Source organism: Pieris rapae, chromosome 4 (genome assembly GCF_905147795.1).
Source record: "Pieris rapae chromosome 4, ilPieRapa1.1, whole genome shotgun sequence".
Taxonomy (NCBI): Eukaryota; Metazoa; Arthropoda; class Insecta; order Lepidoptera; family Pieridae; genus Pieris; species Pieris rapae.
This window is the reverse complement of record NC_059512.1, coordinates 3,495,798-3,517,496: the sequence shown is the minus strand read 5'-3', so window position 1 is coordinate 3,517,496 and position 21,699 is coordinate 3,495,798. Positions and strand designations below refer to the sequence as shown.

The window sequence follows — 21,699 nt, the reverse complement described above, 5'->3', positions numbered from 1 at the left end:
CGATGGGATGTATCCAATACTGTCTGTGAACAGATCTTTTTTTGCGTCTCAAATATAATAGATACAGCAAATAAAGTTTTCTATTATAGTCTGTCATGATGACCTGCCCGCACTAAGCTTATAAAGCAAATGGCCGTATCGGAACGATTTTGTCGGAAATATGTGAAAATAGCATATGGTGTCGGCTAATCGGATTACGGTTATTGGGTCCTACACCGATATCGGATCGGATAATGTGAAAACGCTCTTACAGATTACAAAAAATACCATCTTTTCTACAGAACTATAAACACGATTTTAGTTAAAAAGATCCACATTTTACGTGTGAAGTTAATCTAAATAGTTACACATAATTCTAGAACCTCATTACTGAATATTATCTGAATATGTACAGTGTTCACATTTAATTGATTTAATTGTACTATACGAATGAAAATCTATTTTAAATAGGAATTAAATATTTCAATACAATTTATACCGCAAATGCAATTCAAACGCAAAATGTAGATCAGTTAGAATACTTAATTAGTTGCCTTAAAAGTTAGAATCTTTAACATTAACCTACAGCTGTCCTAGCGATACAATTATAATTCATAGACAACTATTATTACAAACATTAAGAAAATATCTCGTGAAATAATTTTCAATTCCAAAAAAGGATATTTTCATTTCTTAACGTAAACGAGATTCCCGACAGTATCACCGAGGCCGAACGGGACCGAATCGATCGGTACACGTGACAATAAATAATAAAACACATTTAGTATACCCTAACGAAGGTAACTTCGACTCAATTAATTCCATTATATCTCAGTAGTCATAGCCCGTTAATCAGAATTGCGAACGAGGAGACGACTCCACGTCGCCGAGATTCACTCAAGTACACTCGTTACACTAATTGTGCAGTAGCTCTAGAATACAAGTTCGTAGTACAAAACGCAGGTCGGGCCGCTCTCGTCCTCCTAAGAGAGAGGAGAGCAGCCGAGAGCTGGAGAAGAGAAGAAAGGAGACAGAGAGAGGTGCGAGCGACCGGCGCCGCCCGCCGCCTGCCCGCCGCCGCGCCGCCGCCGCACTACACGCCACCGACCGGTCTACCACACATCTATTTACAACCCGCTAAGGACCAACCGATAAGTTAAAGCGAATAAATAATATCGACGCCCTTTGGAACGGATAATACCCGATTGACCGCCGATCGTCGACCGACGCCTTCGCGCCGAACGTGCCCTAAATAAACCTTAAAATTAACATCAACGCAATACGGCCGAGAGGCGAGCGCTAACAATTTAGAGGTTACATCCAAACGACTCCGCCTAAACGAGATTCTACATTCGAACGGGCAAAAAGCGCCTTCGGTGAAAAACTCTAATACTAAAACATACCCAAGTTAAAGCTTAAATAAATTTTGAAATAACTTAGTAACTAATAACAAAAAAAAATCATTTGTAAATGTCTTCGAAATCATACGTAAAACCAAATTGTTTGTACAATATAATCACAAATTGCTCCTTAAAGCAATAGAAAGGTGTAAAATAACAAAAAACAAATGCGAGTCGTACATTATCCGTGCGTTATCGCAGCAGACCTAATGCCATTATCGGCACGTTGGCAAACTGATGCGTCATACTGTGCACATACATAATACAAAGATTTAACTTGCACATTTATGGGGCATTCAATACAACGAAGTCAATTTTCCAACGTGCAGACATATTTGTTTACACCACCGCACATAAAACGCGATATTTTAACAAATTTCAAGTAATCACGTCAATATGAAATGACGATTTCTTGAAACTTACTAACAACAATTGGACCACATCACTTAATTAGAATATAAAAATATAAATAATGATTAAAACGATATTTACGTGCGATTCGAACAGATCGGTAAAAATTAGAATTATGGCTCCAATATTTCTTAATGTGTTCTTGAATTGTTGTGATATCCCGTCTGTTGACTTTACCGTTCTGTTGGAATCGCTTCATAAACACGAAATAAAAAACTGAATTACAAAAAATACAAGCGGAAACGAAACATTTTGAGATCTAGTTTCCGCCACAAATAATTTAATTTACAAAGAATACCAAAAAAATTATAAACCCAATATACTCACAAAGATGTCAAAGTTGCGCCAGCCTCACACGTAATAAACGTGAGGTTGGTCGCGAGTGGTCCACTCTTGTGCGTGCGTTAGTGCGGTGTGCGTGTGTGTGTGTGCGTGTGTGCGTGCACTAGCGGCCTCACGGCACGAGGTCGGGCAGGCGCCCGCGGCCCTAGGGGCGCGCGCTCGCTTCACCGCTCACGACCTGCAAATTATTTATCGTTCACTCTTTGTAGCTGTTGTCAACATCTTAACCAAACATCAGGCGTTTTATCGTTAGCGTAACCGGAAAAATCATGAATAGGTTTTTCTTTATTTCATATTGTTTTTATTTTAAAACAACAAAAAAATACATAAACTATAAAAGTCACTAAAGTTTACGAAAGAGGTGTCAATATACACTGAATAAAAATTACTCGTTAAAAATGCTTGTATTTTTTAAATTTAACTTGGAACATATTTTTTGATATAAACACCTGTGCTATTTTAGACTAGTCGATCTTTATTCTCAAACATCATTCATCGTTTTTTTGGGGTTATTTGTGGAAAAAGACATTAATATATAACACAAAATATGTCTCAAGTACTTAAACAAACATAATTTTGTAATATTTATATCTATAACCTACATGAAATGTTATGTAATTTCATTACTATTTGAAACTTAAAAGTGTAACTGTAACCTCTGGACTTGAGGTATCGCACATATTATAATTACAAATGAACAATTGCGGGGAACCAGTAATTTATAGAACTGCAAAATATAAAAATCAGCCCATGCTGAAAATCGCACTATACCATTGTTTTAATAAATAATTTTTTGTGCAAGTATTATTTCTGCCTACGAATTCTTAAACATTTTTTGCTTTGCAAGAGCGTACCCAGTGTTTAACCCATATAATGCCCGGAGTGCTACGTTCCCCAGGGCTCAATTTGCATTTTACTCTTCCGCGAAGGCTACACACCAATAATATTAAATAGCTAAGTCCTAATAACTTATATTCCAATACTAGTCATAACTACGTGAAACAATGAACAGCTATCATGAGTTCATGATATTTGTTCTTAAAACTTATTTTCTACATGTATGTAGGTATAAAATGATTAATTATAAAATCAAGACCAATAAATATTTTATTTACAAATATGGCTAAAAGGAAAATAACAAAATAAAAATCCATATAAAAACCACAATTTATTTAAATAAATATGTACAAAATAACTTATGCATGCTCAGTGATAGTTTAATGGCTGACTCACTTTCCGTTCCTTGTAGTAGAGCTCCTCACTCTCCTTGTCACAGAGCAGCAACACAACTGCGCCGAAAAGGAAAATGGCGGCGCCCCAACCCACGCCGTACGCCCAACCGAATTCCCACACCGATCTGTTGCCTGTAAAAGACATTATTTAATATTGCAACGAGATTTTAATGAATTATTTAAGTAGGTTTTCTATGGGTAAATGCAGTCTCTTACGCACAACAACGCACACGTAAACACATACACATATAAGATTATGGTATTTTTTCTGAATGATATACATATACATTTGGTTTTGTTTTACTTGTAAAAAAAGTTTGTTATCTAAATAAAAAACCGATTTTAAAATTAGTAGAAGTATATTACAAATTAGGTCACGTTATATCTTTATCATCAGTTTCACAAAGTTAGCTTTTTCGAAAGGTTCTTGTTATTCATTCGTCTTTTGGTTTAAATACGCCTAGAATGAACATAATGAGCACTTTTTAGGCGAAGTATGAGAGGCTTGTTTCACTCTAATATACACCCTCATACATAGCAATAAAGCCGAAATAATAATCCTGCTAATAGTTCAATTAAAATTCTTATACTTATTATCTAGATTTATATATTTTTTATACTCGGGTAAACACGCCCTTGTTTTAATGCCTCCTAATTGCTCAATTTACAAAAACGGATTTAACGGATGCATCAGAAATATTATCAACCTTTAAATAGTAAAATAAATAAATAAATAATTTATAAATTAATGTGAATAAACTTACCTAAATTCAATTCGGCGGCGAAACAGACCGGGTATATCACCAGCGCTATTAAGATGCACATTACTGAAATTAAAAAAAAAAGATTTATTTTGCTTTTGCCAAGAATGGAGCTTTATCTATAGCCATCATTTTACAATGTAAAGTCCCGAGCCCTTATGTACAATATACGTCTCACAGAGAGGAGCACTTTTTTCTTGAAATATTTTTATTGTTAATATTTATAGCTATTCCAGAAAGAAAAATGGCAAATTTATTCTAAATGTTTTGTCCATTCCTTATAAGATTTTCCGACTTCAGCTGTAATAAAATAAAATAGCATGTTTTTTAGTAGAAATCTATCAATTAAACATATAAAACGTTTCAGATCTGTTACAAGACGTTAGTTAAAAGTGCAAAAGCATCATTTTGTTTTTCTATAACATAAGAGACTATACAAAGCAATTAACTTCAAAAGACAATAGCGGGAACATTGTGAAAGCCTAGTGTGAAAGTGTTAAACGCAACAATTGTAGTATTTAGTGATTGCATTATCTTAGTAAATATAGCACGTTCTCATATAATAACTTGTTTCATGTAACTAAGAAAGAACAGATAAAGATATACTAACGTGCAAGCGACATGGCAAGAACCGCGAACCGATAGTATCGGAACTTTGTGCGGTGATCCGCTGACCGTAGCCCTAGCCCTGTAAGTAGGGCTCCGCACACGTCCGCCGCCAGCGTTGCTACGCACAAGCCGGCTGCCGCTCTGAAAACACAAAAAAATAATACGCGTAACAATAATAATATAAACCGGCGCTACAGCCTCTGCTGCATGTATTATTGCATGTTCTATAGATAGTAGATACATTTAAGGCGTAGAAATTTGGGTAGAGGACATGCCTGGTTCCTTCCTACGTTTTCCTTTACAGTTCAATAATAATAAGTAATTTATTAATAGCTTTATACACCTATTAACCCTAACTTATATATCGTTCGTTTTTTCATAGCCACTGAAATACATTTAAAATGTTTTCGAACTCTATACTGTAAGCCCAAACGAGTAACATGTGAAGTAACATTTAATCAGTGACAAAAACTAAGAAATGGCAGTATAAAAATCTGTATTTTGAAAGCATTATTCATAAATCAACGAAACACAAAAGATGTTGGAAAGCAAAATCCGTAGATGCAACGACAACTGCTTGCTTCAGTCACTTGTAGTTCAAAGAGTTTATAGACAAAGGAATCTTTTATAAGTTATCATTAAAACCGCCAATGTTTACCTCGCAGTTTGTCGCAGAAGTCCGCACTTTGCATATCATTATCTCGCCAACTGAACACAGCTTCGCTAACCGAGACATGCTCGATGACCTTGCTCTATATTTACTCATATTTATGCAATATTTTTTACTCTAAAATTGTTGTGACAGAAACTATAATATAAAAGATACAAAATAACTGTTCTATTTTTCATCAGTTCCAGAATTTAATTCTCCTCGCACCGACACTGTGTGCGACACAAATTCTAATGTAGACAACAACCATTTGTAACATTACTTAATATCCCATATGTTATCTTATGAATAGATAAATTAGATCTAGAACTTATATAAAATATAGTTTTATTCAAGGAATTGAAAGCTTAAAATTCCTTGCTCATATAAAAACATTGAGACGGCTGTAAGCGCTATTCATTTCGCAAATTGCAAGTGCCTACTGCAAACTGACAAACAGAAATTATGAGTCGCTTTTAATTTAATTTGACAAGTATACCACTCGACAGCGAGAGCTCGCTGCCAATTCTAGTCGTAATTTAAGAGATTCCTACCTTTTTTACTTATATCCTGGATTTCTTGTTTATTATAAGCACTTTTAATAAGAAAGTTACGGGTAGACCGTGAAACATCTCGTATTGTGTCTCCGAGTGTATTATTGTTTGTATTTTATAAATACTACAAGTAGAATCCATTGAAAAGTTCAAAAAGTGCTGCAATGTTACTTGATAAAATAGTGTAATAGTTATTCTGCGCAGCAATAATGTAAAAGCATTAGTAATTCTAAAAAGCCCTTAAATATGATATTTAACTTATGACTGGCAGGGATCACTCAATGTGGTTGCAGTGCCCACCTAGACACCGAATAGATAAGCATATGTATGATGTTTTCCATTCGCTTGGCTGTACATTCATTGATAGAGGAAACTGGAACTCGTAAGAAGACATTATGGGGCTCACGACTAACAACAACAAAGAGTTGGGAGCTGAAAAACCCTATTGATTAATATCAACAGGTGAAACAACCAACAAACGAAAAAAAACGCTATATCTTATCTAATTTTTCATCACTAAAGAGATGTCTGGGATCCGTACTAAAGTCTCACTAAGCACAACAGTTATTTAGAAAGAACCACGGGATAAACTGACTGGGAAGCCTTTCGAGAATACATTGAAGATAATGTTAAACTACGCATGTCCTTCATAAATGAAAGTGACAAAGAGGATTCAGCTTGTCATACTAATCTTATGCTAAGAGCAACATGGCTATCGACCTCATATATATGAGATACCTAGAGAGAGACCTCATATGTATAGAACCTAAATCACAAAGACTCTACCCTGGAAGGGTAGGGACCCTTGGAAATAAAAGAACGAATTGCTAAGAAGAGAAGCCTAAGACGACAATGGCACACCAGCAGAAATCGGTAAGATAAACAAGCGTTGAATAGAGCCCAAAAAGATTTAATAGAATTGCTCAGAGTAAATGAAAATCGTACATTGCAGGATAAACTGCAGACCTCGTCGCAATAAAGCACACCATTGTTCACTCTGGAAAATGTCTATACAATAAAAGTGTCAGGAAACCAATATTGTCCTATGGCAGCTCTGGGAGTCAGCAATCTGCTCTAATATCGAAATCCTACAGCGAATACAAAACAAATATTTAGGAATTACCACTGTCGAGGAAGATATTAAAAGATCAACAAAACAATACAAAAGGAGACTTCAGTAATAAGTCAGCCCCCTAGCGAGCCTCTTGGAAACCGCGGACAGCATTTTATTTGCGAGTTACGGAGGGAAAACAAATGATTGTACTTGCATTCCCCATTCCAAAACCATATCATAAAATCTAATAAAAGCGAAGAGGCTAATTTCAGATGGGTAAAAAATATCAGAACTTTGAAACATTCCTCAAAAAAATGGGTTCTTTGAATAATAAATTTACAAAATGTTTCAAAGCTTTGAGTTTTTGTTAATAGGACGTAAAACTATTTCTACTAATTCAGTAAACTTTCTAATTAAAAATATTTTTGTGTTCTCAAAAACATTGCAAGCTGTTGTAGCATTGTCCTTGACCCAACAGATCGATTGCGCCTTGTGTAATCACAGTTGTCATTTTACGAACAAATAGGCTATAGACATGCCATCGAATTTACGGAGCGTCGCTTGATGCTTAATACAATATTGTTTTCTAATAGTCGATACGCATATCAAAAATTTTCTAGTAATCGATTCAAATCCTGCTCGGAATGAACTGCAGTATTTCAGTAATTCGGTCAAGTAGTCCAAACAAACTATCGGGGCTGAATAGCTCTTCAAACTCTCCGCTATGTTACCTATCAAAGGCGCATGTAGCGTGCAATACGCAACTGCCGGAACGATTTTGTATTGACCACTTGATCGAAGTTTGGTGTCGAGTATTACATTGTTGACTATAATGAAGCTGTATCGTCTAAACATTTATAAAGCGCCCAGTGAGGAAGGAAATTACATGATACACTAATCTGTCAGATTACAAGTTTGACAATTACTTCTATAATTGTGTATCATTTTCATCGATACTTTTTTAAGGCCAATTTGCAATATTAAACATCCACTTCATGTCTTTTCTAAATTCCATAACCTGATGTCTAAGTTGAGAAACATTGAACCTAAATAGAACCTAGAAGTTAATACTTCTACTTTTACTTAATTTTAGTATAAACTCTGGAATGAACTAGAAAGAAAGTGTACTTACTTAATGTATGGTGCGGGCCTCGCGGCGTAGCACCCTGGCTGAGCAGTGATGTCGAAAGGCAAAGGCGTCGGCGCCTCTGGATCTATGCAGTGCATGAACAGGCCCTGCCGCCAGCCTGCAGCCATCAGCCAGTCTGCTGATGCGAGGCCCAGGACCATCAGTATAATCACCAGCAGGCCGCATATTAACGCGATTACCTGAAAAATGCAAAACTCAATTGAACACGGCTCACCAATAATTGTTCATAGCATATAATAACTATAACTATATCAAGGTCAGTACCTAGTACAATTTTGGATATTCAATTGTTTTCATGTTGTTGTGAAAAGAACTAGACCAATTTTAATTATTATATGTTAAGATTATACATATAAAATACAACTGAACTTTTCGTGGTCCTTCAAATCGGATTGTGTAAGCAAACAGTAACACTATGTAGACTAACTGAGAAACTACGATCATTATGTCTTGAGATTATCTTTAATAGAATTAAGATCAGCAGACTATCATAACTCATTTGCATGCAACTATCAACGGTGCTATTATTCCGAGATGACATAACATTACATGGCTTTGCATAAATATTGTCGCAATTAAGGCTTATCCATTAAAGATCACATCTCCGATATCCTACTTCCATAGCTGTATGTAACTTTTTTAATTAAACACATATATAATACATATGCTTTCTATAAGAACAAAAACATAAGTTTCTCTTCTGTGCTCTATAAAATTGTTGGCTGATTTTAGTATAGTTTTAAAATCATGTAAACATATGCGCAATAGACAACAGTAACTACGCACAATATGCTCTATTGTTCCGTACTCTCATTAAGTACAAAACAACGTGCGTGAAAAGGACGCTAAAAGTTCTTAGTATACATAAAGAACATCAAAACAAAGCTCGCTCGTTCGCGTTGCGCACCTCGTGATCCATCAAGCCCTCGAAAGTGGAACTAGGAATTAAAACGCGAGGGTAAGAAAAACGTGAGTGTCTCGAGGGGAAGCGGGGTGTTGGATCGATCGTAACACCCCACGCGACCGGACCATCAGCTGTTAAGACCAACACGGCGCTGGCGATAGAAATTGCACCCCTAAGTTTCGTCGCGTCGCAACCACCGCGTCCTTCTTTGCCTACAAATCTCAGACGCTTTTATTACCTTGCACTTTGCAGACAAAATCGATGTCGCATGTGAATATCGCAAAGCTAACACAGACAGTAGCTCATGTTAAGTAAATAAATCGAAGATATATAAGAATAGAAATTTGTTTTTTTAGAGATTTTTATTCCTTTATTCACTTGCAATAGTAAAAACAACAGTTCTCACAAATTAATGTTGACTATTTTTTAAAGGCAGTCGGTGAGGCATCGCCTGATGTTAATTTATACCGCGCACGAACACTCTCAATGTCAGAGGGTTCACGAGTGCGTTGCCAGCCTTTTAAGAATTGGTACGCTCTTTTCTTAAAGGACCCTTAATCGAATTCGTTATGCCTACATTAATGAAAATTAAGCACAACGGAAGAAAGAGGAGCGCGGATTAGAATTCCTTTTTTCGAATGTACGTTATGTCAACTAATTCTTACAAGCATTATAACCTAATCAATATTGACCCCATAATGTAAGTACCGGAAATGTTAATAAAAGCCCTGCCATTCATAAAATTGTAATGATTTGATAATTTGGGGCCACGTGCACGTGAATAATTCCGCTTTATTCAATTGCAGTTCATTCAAGTAAGAAATTAAAATGTGTATAGAGCTTTTTAACAGCAAAGAAAAAACTTGGCTTTGAGTAGAAAAACTCATAGAATCTTTATTCAAATGTCAAAAGGTTTTATGAGATCAAGTCCTTTTCTGATACTTTCTTTTGATAACAAATCTCTTTAGGGATTTTTATATCAACAGATAATGTTTATCAAGGCGCTATCTCTAATTAGTAAATTAATCAGAAATTATATAATTATAATCAAATAATATAATGTGTCATACACATTATATTATTTGATTACACATACATACACACAAACAGGATCTACGTATTATAAATTAATTATGTGAGCAATGATCAAAAATTTACTGACTTCATATTCTTAGTCCTACTTAATAATTGATATGTGCAGCCATTAGAATATATAATGTATTAAGTAATATACGTTATTCAAGGGAAACAAGTCAACTTGAACTAACGTCGCAATATCAAAGTCAGCAGACGCATTCATTCCAGTTCCCTTTGTCCTTTTACGGTACGTTGTATTTGTTCTACTAAGTTGTGCTCAATGTCCTACATAGAACTAGAAAGAATTTATAACTCTGCAATAAAGTAATATTCCGTTATTCTTGTGAAGATACAGGCATGCTCAATACTAGATCAAAAATTATTATTTTTAGAGTAAGACTCAAAGTCGAGACGTGCTAAATGTGTTGTTAAAAACATAGAATTTGAGTCATTCTTACTCCTAAATACTCTGATACCTACCATAAGAGCCAAGGGAAATATCACAATCATAGAAATAATAAATGGCTCAATATACTTAGCGACTTGCATTTGATAGCCATTAATCTGTTTAGGTTGCGTACAGGATTTTTTATATTATTCGTGATAACATAGTATGTTGTTTTTTTTTGATAACATAGTATGTTGTTTTTTTTTATAACATAGTATGTTGTTTTTTTTTTTGATAACATAGTATGTTGTTTTTTTTTTCGGAGATTACCTGTGCTATCTGGTTGGCTGGCATTTCGTTTTGGTCAGATGCGAACTGGGGCGGTGGAGGTAACACAGGCGGCAGGGCGCGCGGCTGCGTGCAGAGCCCCACGGGGCCGGCGCCCGCGCGCCCCTGCATGCGCGCACACACACACTAACACTACTCGCCGCACACTAGCGCATACCTTCACTGTTCTACACTTAAGTGACTTTTCACTAGACACAGAATCGATAAATAATTCTTCTTATACCGGATTATAAATTTGCAAGCAACTATCGATTGCCTCCTTTGCTAAATGGAAGGCTATAGTATCTATCTATCTAGCTATCGGACCTAAATTATTATTTTTTAAACTAAAGGAATAACAATTTGATTAAAAACTGACGATGATGTAATGAATACTGTAGTTTTAATACCGCAATAATAATATTTATATCACGCGAATCACATTTGGAATGGAGAGCGTTTTAAGACATGAATGATCTAACTAATTTTTATATTTGTTTGCCAAAAATTTTAAAGACAATATAAAAAATAAAAATTTCGCTGCAACTTTCAAAATAGGCCATCTCATTGAAATCAGATGACCCAATTCCTAAGTAGGTAGATATTACTAAAAGTGGGAAACCAAGCGTTTATCAGCATTCAGAATATCAAGAATTTCTGTGCAAATTCTACCAATAAACTAGGGTACCGCTACCGGCATCAACGAGCAGAACTTCCGCATGACTTCTTGAATTAGGTCAGGGAGTGACGGAACAAATGCGTATTACAAATACGGGGGTAGTAACCAAATGAGGTTACTGGCGTCACATACGAATCCTTAACTAAAGGTAAGACTCATATCTAGGTTACACTTGTATGTATTAGTAAAAAATCTATATCATTAAGTGAAAAAAGATGGATATCAGATTTTACTTCTGTTATGTCCAAACAAATATCGTCAAAATCTTAGGATTTTCAGTTCCATCCTCGAAGATGAAAAAAAAACAAGTTAATTGTTTAGAAGTAAGTCTCTTAATATAGAGATCTAGTCTAGACTCGAAGATATTAATATTATCAATTTATTACTACTATATGTACTATCTGCCTATTGCTTTTACTTTAAAACAAATATTTTATTTATTTCGTTCTGAATTCGCTGTATCCTATTATTTCCAAGGCAGGTATATTTGTTCAAACGTTTGAAAAGGTTTATTAAAACGTGAACTCGACTGTAAAAACGGAAAACGCTCAAAGGGATATTTTTCCTTAATACTTTGCAGAGGTATACTCAAAGAATCATATCAGGTTATGAAAGTACATTTGTCACCTAAAATATACTTTATATATATTGATTTATGTACATTGTCCAGACATAAATTTATATATAATAGAAAAAGCTACAAAATAAAAGTTATGCTATCAATAAGCTCAAAAATCCCATTTCCATTCATACGTTTTATGAATTTCGAAAAACAATAGAATATTGTCTCCGTACTAATAGAAAGTCATGGAACGTGTCGTAAGTGAAACGATACTGACACAGCATAAATTCAATGATTTACTATTCCTGATAGTGTGGTTATAGTTAGAAGGACATAGGCGCTCGTACTACGCGAACAAAATTCAATATTTATGAACCAATGAGTTGTTTTTTTGGAAGTCACAAAAACGAAGTAAATGCTCTCTTAACATTTGCTAACAGCATGTACTTATAGTATATATGTAGTTGTTTTTTAATTCAGCCTTCCAAAAAATTACGCTTAAGGCTTGAACAGTGCTCAAATCGGTCAACTAGCCCTAGTTTAAATTAAATTGTTGGAAGAACTGTCGCTCATATGAATTTGAAAAAAATATATATTGTGGGTTGAAGCCTACTGTATCGATTGATAAAATCAAAAAAGATAAAAGCAATACCAATTTCCCAAAAAAAAATTTACCATCGAACCGTAGATAAGACATAAATTACAAATTCGCTCCAAAACGGTTTATGCGATTTATTTTAATCTTACACGTATTATTAGATATAGCATATATTATTATTTTGATAAAAAAAAATTGTATTAATTCGTTTCCTGGGCATGGAAAGTAATAAAAGGTAAATAAACTCAAGCGCAATGGGCTTCCCTCCGCAATTTCACACCCGCGAGCCCTGCATGCGGCTTGTCTTCAGTCCACCTCAACGCTTTGCGACGGGAGGACTACGCTTGTGTGTCGAAGCCAATAACAATTAAATATTTGCGTATTTTAGTTTTTACCCGCGGATTTTTTTAGAAATGCCAAAATATAAAAAGAAATATCAAGTGAGGCGAGGACATGAACTTCGGAAATTATTGTATGTTATAAGTATATGTATATAAGTACCTACCCAAACAAAACTCAAATTTAGAGTTGTCAAGTTTCAAGTGCAACTTGTACAACCAAGTAAAATAAGTTGCTGAACCTGATACCTGATGGAATCTGAAAGTGGGTACTGGATCTCGAGGATGGTAAGCAGTAGACATACCGTCATTGAGCTCGTTGTAATCAGCTCAGCGAGACGATACTAGAAATGTGTCTATATGAACCTGATGATGGACTCCCAAGGTGGGTACAGAGTCTCGAGGATGATAAGCATTAGACATACCATCATTGAGCTCGTTGTAATCAGCTTAGCGAAACGATACTAGAAATGTGACTATATGAACCTGATGATGGACTCCGAAGGTGGATACTGAGTCTCGAGGATGGTAAACAGTAGACATACCGTCATTGAGCTCGTTGTAATCAGCTCAGCGAGACGATACAAGAAATTTGACTATATGAACCTGATAATGGTCTCCGAAGGTGGGGACCGGATCTCGAGGATGGTAAGCAGTAGACATGCCGTCATTGAGCTCGTTGTAATCAGCTCAGCAAGACGATACTAGAAATGTGACTATATGAACCTGATGATGAACTCCGAAGGTGGGTACTGGATCTCGAGGATGGTAAGCAGTAGACATACCGTCATTGAGCTCGTTGTAATCAGCTTAGCGAAACGATACTAGAAATGTGACTAAATGAACCTGATGATGGACTCCGAAGGTGGATACTGAGTCTCGAGGATGGTAAACAGTAGACATACCGTCATTGAGCTCGTTGTAATCATCTCAGCGAGACGATACAAGAAATTTGACTATATGAACCTGATAATGGTCTCCGAAGGTGGGGACCGGATCTCGAGGATGGTAAGCAGTAGACATGCCGTCATTGAGCTCGTTGTAATCAGCTCAGCAAGACGATACTAGAAATGTAACTATATGAACCTGATGATGAACTCCGAAGGTGGGTACTGGATCTCGAGGATGGTAAGCAGTAGACATACCGTCATTGAGCTCGTTGTAATCAGCTTAGCGAAACGATACTAGAAATGTGACTATATGAACCTGATGATGGACTCCGAAGGTGGATACTGAGTCTCGAGGATGGTAAACAGTAGACATACCGTCATTGAGCTCGTTGTAATCAGCTTTGCGAGACGATACAAGAAATTTTACTATATGAACCTGATAATGGTCTCCGAAGGTGGGGACCGGATCTCGAGGATGGTAAACAGTAGACATACCGTCATTGAGCTCGTTGTAATCAGCTCAGCGAGACGATACAAGAAATTTGACTATATGAACCTGATAATGGTCTCCGAAGGTGGGGACCGGATCTCGAGGATGGTAAGCAGTAGACATGCCGTCATTGAGCTCGTTGTAATCAGCTCAGCGAGACGATACTAGAAATGTGTTATATGAACTTGATGATGGACTCCGAAGGTGGGTACTGGGTCTGATTGACTCTGATTTCATTTTCGGGCTTAGATATAACATGCTGCACTCGTAGGTTTCAGAACTAAGAAAAATATTTAAAATTTCAACTGGAAGACGAATCGTTGAAATTGATTATTTTTTCAATAAACTCAAAGAAATATAGTGGTATTATAGTAAATATTACCTAATATTTATTTAATATTAAATATTAATAAGTTCATATAGTCACATTTCTAGTATCGTCTCGATGAGCTGATTACAACGAGCTCAATGATGGTATGTCTACTGCTTACCATCCTCGAGATCCAGTACCCACCTTCGGAGTCCATTATCAGGTTCATATAACACATTTCTAGTATCGTCTCGCTAAGCTGATTACAACGAGCTCAATGACGGTATGTCTGCTGCTTACCATCCTCGAGACCCAGTACCCACCTTCGGAGTCTATCATCAGCTTCATATAGTCACATTTCTAGTATCGTCTCGCTGAGCTGATTACAACGAGCTCAATGACGGTATGTCTACTGCTTACCATCCTCGAGATCCAGTACCCACCTTCGGAGTTCATCATCAGGTTCATATAGTCACATTTCTAGTATCGTCTTGCTGAGCTGATTACAACGAGCTCAATGACGGCATGTCTACTGCTTACCATCCTCGAGATCCGGTCCCCACCTTCGGAGACCATTATCAGGTTCATATAGTCAAATTTCTTGTATCGTCTCGCTGAGCTGATTACAACGAGCTCAATGACGGTATGTCTACTGTTTACCATCCTCGAGACTCAGTATCAACCTTCGGAGTCCATCATCAGGTTCATATAGTCACATTTCTAGTATCGTTTCGCTAAGCTGATTACAACGAGCTCAATGACGGTATGTCTACTGCTTACCATCCTCGAGATCCAGTACCCACCTTCGGAGTTCATCATCAGGTTCGTATAGTCACATTTCTAGTATCGTCTTGCTGAGCTGATTACAACGAGCTCAATGACGGCATGTCTACTGCTTACCATCCTCGAGATCCGGTCCCCACCTTCGGAGACCATTATCAGGTTCATATAGTCAAATTTCTTGTATCGTCTCGCTGAGCTGATTACAACGAGCTCATTGACGGTATGTCTACTGTTTACCATCCTCGAGACTCAGTATCCACCTTCGGAGTCCATCATCAGGTTCATATAGTCACATTTCTAGTATCGTTTCGCTGAGCTGATTACAACGAGCTCAATGACGGTATGTCTACTGCTTACCATCCTCGAGACCCAGTACCCACCTTCGGAGTCCATCATCAGGTTCATATAGTCACATTTCTCGTATCGCCTCGCTGAGCTGATTACAACGAGCTCAATGACGGTATGTCTACTGCTAACCATCCTCGAGATCCAGTACCCACCTTCGGAGTTCATCATCAGGTTCATATAGTCACATTTCTAGTATCGTTTCGCTGAGCTGATTACAACGAGCTAAATGACGGTATGTCTGCTGCTTACCATCCTCGAGATCCACTACTCACCTTCGGAGTCCACCATCAGGTTCATATAGTCACATTTCTAGTATCGTTTCGCTGAGCTGATTACAACGAGCTAAATGACGGTATGTCTGCTGCTTACCATCCTCGAGATCCACTACTCACCTTCGGAGTCCACCATCAGGTTCATATAGTCACATTTCTAGTATCGTTTCGCTGAGCTGATTACAACGAGCTCAATGACGGTATGTCTGCTGCTTACCATCCTCGAGATCCACTACTCACCTTCGGAGTCCATCATCAGGTTCATATAGTCACATTTCTAGTATCGTTTCGCTGAGCTGATTACAACGAGCTCAATGACGGTATGTCTACTGCTTACCATCCTCGAGATCCAGTACCAACCATCAGAGTCCATCGTCAGCTGATGATGATGACTCGGTTTCGGTATTTTAGCAATACTGGCATTAAAAAGTTTTAACCTCAGAACGAATTAAACATGTAAAAAAATCATGTATGTACTAGTTAAATAATTGGCAGCCACCATTTTTTCTAGACCAATATTTATTTATAAATTTTTATATTTAGCTAATAATTGGTTTCGTATTCACGTAGTTTTGTTAGACTATTCACTATTTTGTTAGACTAGATGGCGTTAGTAAATTATTGTTTGTAGTAGAGGTCAAATCCTCAAAGTCATCGGCGTATGTTAGAGTCTTAATAAAAAATCACAGATACCTACATCAAGCGGAGTATAAATAAAATACTTGTATGACCAATACAATTATGCAATAGATCAATTTAAAAGATTCAAACAATATCCCTACTTTAATAACGTTGACCATTTTTATTTTCATAAGATCTTTGCAACAATAAGATAAAATAATAAATATGTAATATACAGTACAAAATTTACTTATCAAGACTGGATGCCCTTGTTTGGCGCATTGATAAATAAAATAATTTAAATTTATTAATTGGTATATATAATTCAATTGTTCCACCAACCAAATATATTATTGGTTCCTAATAGCCATACATACACAGTCAGTTTAAATAAATATATGTATTTGTAATCATCGTAATATATCAGTAACAGATATAGTACAAATAATAACAATAACCCTGAACAATAAATGAACTCATTTGTTTCCATAATATATATGTGACCTGATAAATTGTTTAGAAAATCATTAAAACATTTGTGTTCCTGTTTCAATACAATTCGTTACAGGAATGCTCCTGTAACAAATTTAGCTGGCTATCCCTTCAGAACAAATAGAATTCTTTTCCAATTATAGTTTTGAGGAATGTAACAATATATGGTTCAATGTTTGTTTTAGAAGCAAAAGTAAAATGTTTATTTTCTGATTACTTGAATGAAGTATTTGTAAACTTTTAAAGATTTTTTAATTATAATTCCAACACTCCTCAGCAATTTAACGAGTGCACTCTTATGTTTTATGTGTGCATTTTCAAAAATAGGCCACACTAGTTATAACTTAATCTAGCGAATTTAATAACGCAAATGTCAATACACACCGTGCGTGACCTATCTACTTGTGCTATATTTAGGGCAAAACTAATATTAGGTTATAATAAAAGTAGCTCCATAAACTTAAATCACATAATTTCTGGCTTAAGAATTTTGCGCATCGAGCCGCGCCGACTTTGAGGTTTAGGTAAAAAGCTGTACCTTCTTCAAAAATAAAAGCACTGTTTCAGAGCTAATACTTCGATATAAATAACAAGCAGGTAATCAGGAGAGAGAGAGGGATTTTTTGTTGTATTGGAATTAATAATGTATTTAGACGCTCAGAGGGCGGGTCTCTGTTAGGGCGGCGAGACCGGGCGACACAGCGCCTCGCGCGAGACTGTCCCGACTCGCCGCCCTGCATCACTTGCTACTCGCACCCTCCCGCGCGACAACAAAACACAGATTACTGAAAACACTTTTATTAGCCAAAACGCTATTTAAGCTTGGATGGTTCTAGTAAACGGCACTTAGCACGATAGGCGTTCTGGAACAGTTCAAATAATCTATATAAATAAATTTCTACACCAATATTTGGTTGTCACACCTGTGTGATCTGCAAGGTATTCGGTTGCACATTGCGCCGTGGGGGGCGACGGGGTGTTCGTTGGCAACAGTCAACAACCGCTCGAAGCCGCCGAACGTAACTTGCCCGAGACGGTAACTTAAACCACTTTCTAGATTCACTAGCACCAAATGTAGAAACCATTCTATCGCCCGGTTTGGACGTGTCGTACACTATTTTTGGACTTTCGGCAGTATCCGACCGGGGTGCTATACGGTACTTAGCTCCTGTAATTACTTTCTTTATTCCGTTAAACGCGCGCTCCAATGGTGATTCATCGTAATCCGAAGAACTTTCCCTATTAATGGGAGTAAACTCTATTGGCGGAGGAAAAACGTTCGAGTCGCGCTCTTCACCTTTTATAATTTTTTTGAGTCTAACGAAGAGCGAAGGAAGAGGCTCGGTATTTGTCCCAACAGTGCACATTCCAGGTTTGTAGTCACGTTCTATGGGGATCGTTGTAGGAGAATATGGTTGAGGAGGTAATGTCGATGCTCTTCTCGGAGATAAATCTTCATCTTTCAGATATGCTATATGTAAAGTGCTAATGCTAAGCGGCTGTTGTACAGATGCAGCAGGCCACAGCTCTCTAGTAGGAGGTACCGGAGACGGCCGCTCTCCCATCATACGACGTGCCAATTCACCTCGTTGCCAAAGATTACTAGGCGTCAAACCCCCGTGTGCTTCCATTCCGACACGATACTTCACTAAATGTAAGTCTCCCACTAATCCAATACTGGGCTTCAGACATTTCTAGGTTTTCCTACATAATATTATAGACTCACGTGCACAGTGTACCCGTTGTTAATTGGATAGACGTTAGACTTCTAAATGGATATTAAATATTATGGTAATAAGATATGCAATTAGAAAAATTAATTGGTTTGAAAATTCATACGTCGTTTAGTAACAATTATGTCAACATTCACGTAATGTAGATCTAGGACGAATTTATATAATTTAATTAATTTATTTATTTAATTTTCTAAATACGATTGAAGTTTTTTGTACTTTCAGCATCATTGTAGTTGGTACCTACGTTGAGGATAAACAACATCGAATAAGTTAGAATGCTTAGGATACCTTTGCGTTACAGATGTTAATCAATGATGAAAGGAATTATATAATTTAGACTGGTACCTACCTACTATAGAATAGTAGGCAAGCTATTTTTATTGGAATGATGAAAACTTTTGTTTAATTACTCGAGGCTGTTTAATGTACAAATTGTTTTTTTATGATTTTTATAGTAAATGGAAGAAAACTAACTGCTAGTAATCAAGCTAGTCCTTCATCAAGAAATCTCAGCAAGCTAGTAAGCAATTACAATCAATATCAATTTTAATAACTGATTCAATAATTAGTTTACAATTTGCAGGCACAGCCATAACAAAGGATCCTTATGATGTCAACTAACAACTAAAACTATTAAATAAATAAATAAAATAAACAACACACAAGTTAAATGCAAAAAAATATATAAATAAGATATGTATATTATAGAATATAACATATGCATATCAATTATTCCACCTCATTATCATGAGGTCATTTGTATCAGTAGACATCCCTGCTGATTGGCTAAGAAGACAGAGGGTCTAGGCCGAGAGAAAAGCTGGTGTAAACAAACTCTCGTAGTTCCTTCATACCAATTGCTATTTGAGATTACTATACAAATAATGAAAGAAAGAAAAAAAGAAAAAAGATTTACTTCGTGACAAACAACTTTATCCTTATAAAACCGATATACAATATAAATCCAATTATAAGTAATATAATTTCTCTACATCATAAAAAAGAGGCCACCACAGCTTAGTCAATAATAGACAAAGAACAAGGCCTGTATATTTCTAGCATAACAATGATTAGGTGGTTGGCACAGGACTGTCTACACCCCACAACCCTTTGAAGTGTTACAGCATAAATTTTACTTGCTGCTTCTTTTGCTTTAGTCTAATCACACTTACCTTGAGTGGTCTTGTGATGGTGACTGTTTCAATCATAGTTGTTGATGCCATTCTGTTGTTTTCTTCCCCTAAAACATAATGACTTATTAATTTGTTTTGAACTTGACAAGGATGGTAAAATATATTATATAAACATTCCAAAATAAAACTAAATGTCCTATAAACAAATAGCATATAGCTAATTCATATAAAGTTTCAAGAAAAATTGAAATTAATAACTACATTTTGTTATACACATGGACAGTCATTCAAATGATATTTACACACCTTGTGATTCACAACAAAACAAGGACAAATTTTATTATGTTGGTGATTGTTTGAAAAATGAATAAATTATGAAAAGCTTAACCGCCATGAAAGGATTTTATTTATTTGAAACAAAAATAAGAAGAATTTGTCTTTAAGACCAAATAGTAAAAAGAAATTTAATAACAAATATATACTTACACATTTGGACCATTTAGTTGTCTTAATTATATACAAATAAAAAAATATTTAGGGTTGATAAGGGAGAACTACATGTGAAAAGATATATTTTTTTACTTAATGTTTTACTTTGTATCTTAAAATGCTCTCTACAAAATTGCAAACAAATAATATCCAGTCCATAAACAAATAGCCAAGCCCTCGTAGCAGAGCACAGACTAGGGCGGCTACCAAGTACCATTACACTAGTGCAGTATACAGCATAGAGTACAATATCGCAACACTGACAGTTGATAACTGACAGGCAGACTTAGAAAAAGCTTCAAACTGAAAGCTATTACAAAGCTTATAACTATATAATTAAAGCTTAAAACTATTACAAAATCCCTCCATAAAATATCAATGGTGAATGAAAAAATATGAAGATCCCTTATTTTTTTATCAGCGTCATTAATGAAAAATTCTTTCACAATACAAGTAAATCATCCGTATTGCTAAGGCAAAGTAAATAAACTTGTTTCGGATGTGAGATTATATTTATCAAGAATCTCGCCAGACACATTATTCGTTAAAGGTAGCGATGCTCAAGCCTTATGTCGAGTCACTCGCACCTTACGCTAATGGAACAAATATGGGTGCAAATTCAGTTTTTCTAGAACTTAGAAGCTTCGTTTATGAATATAAGTTAGAATTATGTTCAAGTTAAAAGGTTAGGTTAGGTTAAGTTTTAGGCATTTACAAAAATCAATTAAATAAGCCATACCCTCTGACTGTTTTTGACTAAAGAGCTTATTACACCACGCGATATTCAGACAGTCTTACTAAGATTTAGCCTAATGTAATAAGAGTTAGTAATAATTTTCTGCGATTCTCTAATGACAACATACTAAAGTGTGCCAGCCTGGTTCTGTTCTTAATTTGTACCGAGACATGCCATTTTTATTGCCATATTGAATGTATGGAGTATCTATTAAATTACATATAATAATATAATATAATTAACTATTTACGAAACTCGGTTATGTATCGCATACCTACAGATTACAACATAAATTACCAGCAAATCGATATATTTAATGTGACTAAAAAATTCTTAAAAAAATATTTTAAAAAATTCAGGTAATTTTTACCAATAATGGCTTTGT

General features: G+C 35.9%; 2 protein-coding genes across 3 annotated transcripts; both read right to left on the bottom strand.

The window, feature by feature from the left end:
• Positions 1–1,271: 1,271 nt before the first annotated feature.
• LOC111001288 (transmembrane protein 47) lies at positions 1,272–20,806 on the bottom strand. Of its 2 annotated transcripts, XM_022271141.2 has the most exons (7): positions 20,576–20,806; positions 20,129–20,196; positions 8,124–8,320; positions 4,736–4,875; positions 4,129–4,191; positions 3,366–3,496; positions 1,272–2,310 (listed from the first exon to the last, which is right to left on the bottom strand). In XM_022271141.2, exons 1-7 carry the CDS (start codon positions 20,586–20,588, stop codon positions 2,278–2,280), a joined length of 645 nt encoding a protein of 214 aa, XP_022126833.1. In that variant the 5' UTR covers positions 20,589–20,806; the 3' UTR covers positions 1,272–2,277. The 2 variants fall into 2 exon arrangements, with proteins under 2 accessions (XP_022126833.1, XP_022126832.1); XM_022271140.2 differs by lacking the exons at positions 20,129–20,196; positions 20,576–20,806 and adding an exon at positions 10,841–11,122.
• LOC111001287 lies at positions 18,003–19,100 on the bottom strand. The gene has a single exon (XM_022271139.2). It carries the CDS (start codon positions 18,849–18,851, stop codon positions 18,138–18,140), a length of 714 nt encoding a protein of 237 aa, XP_022126831.1. The 5' UTR covers positions 18,852–19,100; the 3' UTR covers positions 18,003–18,137.
• Positions 20,807–21,699: the final 893 nt, after the last annotated feature.

Bases quoted from the DNA above. Each gene is read 5' to 3' on its own strand.
- LOC111001288 (XM_022271140.2), bottom strand. From the start codon at position 10,969: ATGCAGGGGCGCGCGGGCGCCGGCCCCGTGGGGCTCTGCACGCAGCCG. The intron at 4,192-4,735 runs GTTAGTATATCT...TTTTAATTTCAG, and splicing joins TCTTGCCATGTCGCTTGCAC to TAATGTGCATCTTAATAGCG. The intron at 2,311-3,365 runs GTGAGTCAGCCA...AATAATTTGCAG, and splicing joins TCTACTACAAGGAACGGAAA to GTCGTGAGCGGTGAAGCGAG.
- LOC111001287 (XM_022271139.2), bottom strand. From the start codon at position 18,851: ATGGAAGCACACGGGGGTTTGACGCCTAGTAATCTTTGGCAACGAGGT.